The 9338-nt window shown below is 43.2% G+C and overlaps 2 protein-coding genes across 2 annotated transcripts; both read right to left on the bottom strand.

Annotated features, from left to right (window-relative positions):
• Positions 1-934: 934 nt before the first annotated feature.
• On the bottom strand, positions 935-5403 carry LOC148888624 (extracellular calcium-sensing receptor-like). Its single transcript, XM_089013511.1, has 6 exons — positions 5307-5403; positions 4941-5226; positions 4037-4855; positions 3164-3286; positions 2126-2249; positions 935-2051 (listed from the first exon to the last, which is right to left on the bottom strand). The coding sequence occupies exons 1-6, from the start codon at positions 5393-5395 to the stop codon at positions 1141-1143; spliced, it is 2352 nt and encodes a 783-aa protein (XP_088869637.1). The 5' UTR covers positions 5396-5403; the 3' UTR covers positions 935-1140.
• Positions 5404-6402: 999 nt separating this feature from the next.
• On the bottom strand, positions 6403-9338 carry LOC148888623 (extracellular calcium-sensing receptor-like). Its single transcript, XM_089014326.1, is given in 6 exon segments — positions 6403-7313; positions 7393-7516; positions 7597-7827; positions 7909-8712; positions 8805-9072; positions 9124-9338. Coding segments are annotated over 6 exon segments (2553 nt in total).

The raw sequence follows: 9338 nt of genomic DNA, 5'->3' as shown, positions 1-9338 counted from the left end.
TTTTTATACAAAGTGTAATCAGCCGACTAAAGGCAAAACTGTAAAGAGTGTAGACCTTTTACTGGAGTTATTTCTACCCCTCTTTGGTAAAATGATGAAAACAAACTTTTAGTTTACACTTCTGTATTTTTTTACAAAGTACAATACTGTAGAGAATACACTGTTTGTCATGCATGTGCATATAAAAATATAATAATAAATGCCTACCTATACCCCCTTTTTATTGTACTGTATGTCTTACAACTATTGCACTGTATATATTTATTCCAGAGGAAACGTTCCTCCCTCCACACAGATGTGGAGGGAGGAAGAGGATCTGAGGCAACGAGAGGGAATACAAATTTGAAGAAGGTCTGATAGGTAAGGGGGGCAAGGTTATGGATAGCTTTAAATGTATAACGAAGAATTTTAAAGTAAATTCTATATTTGACTGGGAGCCAGTGGAGCTCTTGGAGGACGGGGGTGATGTGGTGAAAGGATGAGGTTCTGGTGATGATCCGGGCTGAAGAATTCTGGACGAGTTGAAGTTTGTGGAGAAGTTTCTGAGGGACACCAAGGAGAAGTGAATTGCAATAGACAATCCGGGAGGTGTTAAGACTATGAACAGGGTTAGCGGTGGTGTGAGGAGTGAGAGACGGGCGAAGACAATTGATATTGCATAGGTGGAAGTACGCAGATGAGATTAAGTTATTTATATTTGTATGTGTGTGTATATATATATATATATATATATATATATATATATATATATATATATATATATATATATATATATATATATATATATATATATATATATATATATATATATATATATATATATATATATATATATATATATATGCATTCAGGCAAAATGTATATTCTGGAATGTACCTTTATTTGTTTGTGTCAAGGTTAGGCTAACCTGAACCCGGCTCTCTTGACAGCGGCATTCACTATGAAGCAATGCATGCTGGGAAAGCTACAACATAGAAAATCATTCAACATTTTTTTACAGGTTATTTTTGATTTCTCCTTCCAGTGCAATGCTCGTTAGGTTCTACAGTACATATTTTGACTTAACCACAATACATTCATCCACCTTTACTGTCATTTTATATAATAACCTGGTCGAGACAAACTGCAAGTACAATCATCTCAAGGACCACTATTGTACATTTTTCCCATAACGTGCTTTTTGGTGTTTTTTTCTGGCTTTATTAATATAATGAAACATTTAGGTGCAAAAATGCTCACGAGCAAACCAAAAGCTGAAGACAAAATGGCAAATATCTCCACAGCGACAGTCAGCTTGCCAGGAGAGCTAACGTACGCCGGGATGAAGGTGATCCACACTGCGCAAAATATCAGCATGCTAAATGAGATAAATTTGGCCTCGTTAAAGTTATCCGGCAGCTTTCTTGCGAGAAATGCTAGCACTAAACATATAATTGAAAGAAATCCTATGTAACCCAGTACCGCGTAGAACGCCGCTTCAGAGCCAGTGTTGCATTCCAAAATGATCTTATTGCTGTATCTGAAAACCATGTCTGGAAAGGGTGGCTTTAATTTAAGCCAAAGAGCACATATTAATATTTGCACCAGAGTGCACGAGCAAACAATAATCCGCTGCCGTCTGGGCCCGAACGTTCCAGCAACCTTGGCGCCAGGGAATGAAGCCTTAAAAGCCGTCACGACCACAATGGTTTTGCCTAAGACGCACGATATGCAGAGAGCGAACGTCAATCCGAACGCTGTATGACGCAACATGCACACCCATGTCGTGGGTCTGCCGATAAACGTGAGTGGGCAAAGGAAGCACAAAAGGAGAGAAAACAACAAAAAGATGCTCAATTCCGAGTTGCTGGCTTTGATCACCGGCGTGTGCCTGAAGTAGATGAAGATAACCATAATGGCCAGTGACAGTGAGGCTCCGAGCAGCGACACAGCAGTCAGACCGATGCCCATCGGCTCGTCATAAGTCAGGAACTCAATAGTTTTTGGAACGCATTCATCCCTCCTCTCATTGGACCAGAATTCTTGTGGACATGGCGTGCAGTCTGCCGCACCTGTCGAGGGACAACATTGAACTGTCGTATTTCAAACAGTGCATCTTGGGTATGACAACTATTGATGCGCACACCTGTCGTGTTGGCTACAGTGCCATCAGCGCACGGGATGCAGTCAAAACAGCAGATGGGTTCTCCCTTTATTTGAGCTTTCCTGGTCCCCACAGGACATTCCACCGAGCACACCGAACGTGGAACCTAAAGAATTTGGAAAAAAAAGTACACTTCAATGCAGTGTGGCAAGGAAGATACCAATAGGTCAATATGACCTTGTTATTTTACAGTATTTTCAATCTCATTGGAAGAAATGACGTAAAATTGGCGTTTTCGTGTTTATTATGTTTGTTAAAGTCATCATAGTGCCTTGCACGCTGGGTCCGAGAGGATAGTAATTTTATCTGTGCTGTATGTCATGCATACTAGCATATTTGACAATAAAGCTGACTTTGACTATTAAAGTCACTTAACATGGACCGCTATCATATACAGCAAATAAAGCAGTCACAAAGATAGTACAAAGCACCAGGGAGTTAAACCAAGATCAAGTCGGAATCATGCTGAGTCGAATGCCAAAGATGTTGGCAAATTGTTGCTTCAAAAAATGACACCTTGTTTTGCATTTTCTCACTATGAGCATAGTATAAATTGTATACTTGTATTGTACTCTATGCACGGTATCTACAGAGTGAAACTATATTTATAATAATAATACATTTCATTGATAAGCGCCTTTCAAAACTCTCAAGGTCACTACAGTCATAGGATACGTTTTTCTGTGGGTGAGCAGCGCCATGCAGCCACACGCGCCAGCGTTCACTCAACCCCAAAGCAACTCAAATAGATAGAATGCTAGCTAACTAGTTAGCTAATGAATAGCAAATAAATAGATAATAGATAGACAGGTAGCCAGCTAGACAACTTACAGCCAGTCAGCTAAACAGCTAATAGCTAGCTAATGGATAGTAAATAAATAGATATATATTTATCATCACAGAATAAAATGTACAACTCGCCATTTTGCCCGTCCGCCACACTATCTTCTCTTCGTCAATGCTAAGGTCACAGTTGCCGTGATCATCCATAGCAAAGTGACCCAGTGTTACGTGTTTCACTTTCCCGTCGATCAGCTGCCAGTTGATTAAGTCATATGATGCCGGCGGATCACCATTTTCATCAAAGAAGACATCATCACCGAATTGGTTCTTAAATTTGACCCTTTGGAGGTGATGTGTCACCTAAAGAAAAAGGAACACGCAAAAACGACATCCTTTAATTGAATTTGTTGCGTTAATCAACCCTTTTTCATTGTGTACACTCGCTTTGTCAACTACAGAATAGGGCGTATCAGAATCCAGTAACTTCCTGTTCATCGGTTCACAATGAAATTGTTTTTTTCTTAATAAGAAACGTCTGCGTAAGCTCTCAGTCGTACACGAGTGGTCCATCGATGAGAAGGTTTCTTCAGCCGTCATCTGTACTTCTTTGAAGGTGTCGGAAGTTTCGTTTCCTATCCAAGAGGCTTTGTCAGCGAACTAAAGTCTTTTGCTGGTAGTTTTGGCCTATTGTCCAGACGTGGCGGTGCCAGACTCTGCTATGATTGGTCCCTGCTCTCAGGTTGGGGGGAGCAGAGGACAACTCCATGCGGCTAAACTGATTGCTTCTATTGTCCTGTCTGAATATGGGGTCTATGACTGGCCTGATTGCCCCATTTGAACTGGTATCACCTCATCAGCATAACTAAGCCTATGTTGCCTAAGAAGTCAGCTGTAGGAACGATCCAAATTAAACCCCACCCCACCCCACCAATGCGATTGGGTATACAATAGGGATATACATAAGGCCAGAACTACCAGCAAAATATTTTAGTTTGCTGACAAACCCTCTTGGATAGGAGGCGAAACGTCCGACACCTTCAATGAAGTACAGATGACGTCTGAAGAAACCTTCTCATCTTCATAACAAACCAAAAAAATGCAGAGTCTCACCTGTTTTGGCTGAATGTCTAACACATTCATACACGGTCTTCCTGGTTTTTCACTTGGGGATTTACAAAAAAGCAGATGGTGCAGAGCATGTGCGATGGCATAAACGGCTTTGTACACATTGTAAGAGACTCTGAGCTGAGTGACATTGAAGAAATCATCTTGGGATTTCATTAATGTTTCATTGCCGCTGCACATTTCACGTGAGGTGTCTGCTTGCTCCCCTGGTAGAACCGCCTTGCAGCCGACCATTATTTCCCAGAATTCCCTCACAAAGGCCGCACTCGCGTCTGAATAAGGATTGATGCCCGTGAGGAAAGGCTTCAGGTTTGGAATCGCCATCTTGGGCACCACAAAACCGAGGGCGCCACCAAAAGCTTGATACATTTCCGGGTTGGACGGTCGAAAGGCTGTGATCCAGGCCTCACTGGCGATCCACTGGATCCCTGTTATGTTCTGTTTAACAATCTCCTTCATCAGAGGATAAAAGTCACCCTCGGGTAAGAATGCAAGAACAACTTTAACGCTCGATCGCTTGATCATTTCCACCACAGCTTGGAGTCTTTCCATAGAGTGTGTGCGTAGAATTGTTCCGACGAATGCCACACAAACCCCAAACTTTTTAACTTCTTCTTTGAAGGCTAGCACTCCGTGACGCCCGTAGTCATCGTCGGACTGGATCGCTCCGATCCACCGCCAGCCAAAGTGTTTAACCATGGCCGCCAATGCTTTTGCCTGGAAATAGTCACTGGGAATCGTTCTAAAAAATGTAGGATACTTTGATCTGTCACTTAAACAGGCACATGTCGAGAAGTAACTCACCTATGAGACAAAAACAGCAACAAAAGAGATCAAACTAAAAAAAATCAATTCAAATAAGATGGAATAAAGGATTAAGAGCTCTCACGATTGGTACTTGAAACGGTCCAAGTGTACTGGCTACAGCAAGAGACTGTGAAGATCCGGCCTCTGCTATGAGGGCAGATATCACCGGCAGACAAGATGAGTCACGTTCCGTCTCTCCTTTTCCACCGGCAAGTGTTAGGGCAGCACGTAGAGTGTTGGTCGAAGATGCACATGAGTTGAGGATCCTATACCCAAGTGATATGTTTGGCAGGAGTGCTATATCTTTGTTGATCTCTTCAATTGCGAATGCCATCACTTGAGTCCACCGAAAAGCTCGCAGGTCAAACCTAAAATTGAGAAAACAAACACCCCCGCAGCAATAAATCAGTGACTTGTCGCTGGACAATTCAGTCGTCATTAAACTCACCCCGTGCACTCGATTCCAGGAGGGTTTTCCTGAAATGTTGAGGTGCTTCCTAGCTCTTTGTTAAAAATCGGGAAAATCCCCCCGATCATGATGTCTCCTCTCTGCAAAAGACTGGGCATGTTGAACTTGTCAAACAGCTCACAGCCACTCACTGTGTCAAAGTGCAAAAGCGACAAAAGCGAGGACAGGAGGAGGGTTCTGCCCAGCATGTTGACGCTGCCTTATTTAAGAATGATGAGGACTAGGCTATTATATGGTGCCAATGAACCTGTTCTCTTCATCAAACAGTGGAAATAATCCCCATAGGGGGCAGCCATCAGGTGTTGTATTGATATCGGTGTGTGCTCAAAGAATAGAGAGGAAAAATAAGAATCCAGTACTATACCTGTATACTATGAACGTTTATGTAAAAGATACAATTTTCACGGTTACTTGTAAAAGTATATAGCTTTATGTAGAACAGACGCTTATGGCAGCATACTCTATATGGAGCTTGCTTACAAAATATTTAATCTTTCATGAAACCAATAAGCTGTAACCCTAACCCACCGACCACCTATTTAATAAAAAGAATAATAAGAAAATGTGATGATCTTCATGTTAAGCAGATTCCTTACTTACAGACAGTGTATTGTAGGTGTTCAAATACCTGACATGTTTCGGCGACTACTTCCGCCTTCGTCAGAGTGACACTCTGTGTCACTCTGACATAGTGTCACTCTGACGAAGGCGGAAGTAGTCGCCGAAACATGTCAGGTATTTGAACACCTACAATACACTGTCTGTAAGTAAGGAATCTGCTTAACATTAGTTATCAAGTAGACAGGATGAATTTAGTACAGTGATGATCTTCAGTTCACTTTGTGAACGTAGGTTAGTTTTCGCGCTTGTATGGTCCAGGTTGAATGCTACAGCATGATGTTTCTAACTTTGGACACCTGGTTTTCAAAATCCTGTGGTCAGTTCTGACTTTCATGAAAATGCAGACCCCGTCTTATCAAATGACTTTATTTTTTGAATGAGTACAACACAGAGTACAAGTTTGTAGTCAATCCGCCTTTTATATACATCTACATGATGTGAATTGAGGTACACTTTAAAGGGTTCTTGGTTGTATTCTTCCCATGAGATGTTTTTTGGTGTTTTTCTCCGGCCTGAAGATGATGATGTAGCACTTGGGAACAAAAATGCAAACCAGCAGTCCAAAACTGGAGGCCAGAATGGCAAAAATTTCAACAGCCACTGTAAACTTGCCAGGGGAACTGATATAGGCCGGGATGAAGGCCATCCACACCGCACAGAATATCAGCATGCTGAAAGTGATCAACTTTGCTTCATTGAAACTGTCTGGAAGCTTCCTGGCCATAAAAGCAAGAATAAAACACAGGAGGGCGAGAAGTCCGATGTAACCTAACATACCCCAAAACCCAATCGCTGAACCCAGTGCACATTCTAGGATGATCTTCTCCTTGTAGTAGTTGAAATTGGTAGTTGGGAATGGAGGATTTGTACACAGCCAAATGATACAGAACACAACCTGAAGCAGAGTGAGAGCCAGAACACTGAGCCTCTGTTGGACATGCCCAAACAGTTTAATATTTTTGTCAGGAAACGTCGCTCGAAAAGCCATTAACACCACTAAAGTTTTCCCCAGCACACAAGATATGCAGAGCACAAAGGTGATCCCGAAGGCCGCGTGGCGCAGCATGCAGGACCATTCAGTCGGACGACCAATGAAGGTCAACGAGCATAAGAAGCAGAGTTTCAAGGAGATGAGCAACAGGAAGCTCAGCTCTGAGTTGTTGGCTTTGACGATGGGGGTCTCTTTGTGGGTCAAAAATATGAGGAATGTCAGTAAAGCTAAAAACACACCAAGGCAGCTTAATGTCGTTAGAAGTGCACCCATGATCTCCTTATGAGAGAGATACTCAGTAGGTTTAGGAAGGCATTGGTCTTTCTTTGCATTTGGCCAGAATTCCGGGGGACAAGCCATACATTCGGTAGAGTCTGGAAACACACAATAACGTGATCAAATTATTCCAGCATGCTCCAATTCAGACAACAGATTCCATTTTGAGTCCCTCACCTGTCTGATTACTTATTGTCCCCTCTGGGCATTCAAAGCAGTCAAAGCAGCACACGGGCTTGTTCTTGTTGATGGCCTTGCGGGTCCCAGAAGGGCAAGGTTCCTTGCATACAGACCGTAGCACCTGGAAATGAAAAACAAAGCAGGAATAGTAAACTGAACTCTACATTCATTTCAAACAAACCATCAAGCCCACCACTTTACCTCTGTGCTGTTTCCTCCCCAAACTATTTTGGCGTCTCCTTTCAGCTTCAGCTTTTTATAGTCTGAAAATAAGGTGTTGTACCGGCCAATGTTCACGAGCTCGACCGAACCGTCGTCTCTCATGTGCCAATTGATTAAGTCATACTCGCCCGCAGAATCGCCATTATCATTGACGAATAACTTGGCCCCATTCGGAGTTGTGAAATTCACGAACTTGAGATGCTCCAACACCTAAGACATTTTAGCAAATAGAAAAAGCTATACAAAGCATTCTCACATGCAAGGACAGATAAATGTGTGTTTTCTGTTTACCATCTTAGGCTGGACCTCAGTTTTGGTAACACAAGGCTTTCCTGTGGTTGGATTTGCACCATTTTCACATTGCAACAATGCACGAAGTGCATATGCAACCAAATAAACAGCTTTGTACACGTTGTTCTCGGCTCTGAAGTGGGACACATCCGTGTAGTCATTGGAGATGGCCTTCATGTCCTCACCACCAGTGCACAGGGTTGAGGTGTTGGATGGAGAAAAACTGCAGTGAAAGAACTTCTCCCAGAAAGCCTTAATTGTTCTACTCTGAGGCTCGTCATATGGTTTCAAGTCCAGTAGGAACTCGCCCAGCCCCGGAATGGAGGCCTCTGGGAGCGCAAAGCCCATTGCCCCTTGTAGAATGTTCTGACTCTCTACAGATGCAAGGTCCTGTTGTGTGATCCATGCCTCGCTGCCTACCCACTGCTTCCCACTAATGTTATAACCGGCCATATCAGATAAGAATGACTTCGTGTAAGATAAGGACATGAAGAGCAGGACCACCTTGGATGACGATTTCTTCAGTACCTCCACAACGTCTTCATGATTTTTGTTGGATGTCCTTAAATACACTTGCCGATATTCAACACAAATGTGCTCCTTCATTGCCTCCACCACAAATTCAGCTGTGCCTTTGTTGGCGTACAAGGATGACGAATAAATGATCCCCACCCAGCGCCAGTCGAAATTCTTCATGAGCTGCACCAGGGCCAGCACCTGAAAACGGTCACTGGGCACCGTTCTGAAGAAGGTGGGATATAGGTTCTTATCTGACAAACACGCACACGTTGAAAGATGGCTAACCTTCAAGTGAAATCAAGAAAGGCTCATTAATTCCACCATCCACCCACTTTCTAAAACTGTATTACTGTATTGAGCCGCGAGAAGCACCTCACCTGCGGAATGGACAATGGACTCAGAATGTTGTTGATATCCTCGCTAACTCCTGAGGATGAGTGACCTAGGACGGCCTGGATTCGACCACTGCATGTGGGCCCCACCTGGCTTATGGCTTCTATCGCCGCTCGTATTAGGTTCTCGCTCCCACAGCCGTTGTAGAGTCGATAGCCCAGACTGACTCCCGGAAGGACCTGCGCATTCCTGTTGATCTCCTCCACCGTGAACATCACTGTGCGGACAAACTTCAGCTCTCTGTCTTTCCATCTGCAAGGTAAGTTAAGTGTTAGAAACTGTGGATTGAAGATGCAGCTTGACAGATTGACTCACTTGATGCAGTATGAAGTAGGGACCGCCTCGTAGCCATTGTCGTTTAATTTTCGAGTGCTTTCCAGTGAGAATATCCCCCCTATCAGGAGATCTCCTTCCTTGGAGAACTCCATAAAACCTGTCTGCCCAATCAGCTTGCATGTTTGGCTTTCTGCTTTGGTCGCTGCCAGAGAGCTGATGAGGATCACAATGAACCATCCCAT

Source organism: Hippocampus bargibanti, linkage group LG14, assembly GCF_051943395.1.
Source record: "Hippocampus bargibanti isolate YZ-2025 linkage group LG14, ASM5194339v1, whole genome shotgun sequence".
Lineage (NCBI taxonomy): Eukaryota > Metazoa > Chordata > Actinopteri > Syngnathiformes > Syngnathidae > Hippocampus > Hippocampus bargibanti.
Note: the sequence above shows the minus strand (reverse complement) of the source record. Positions and strands in the feature narration are given on the sequence as shown.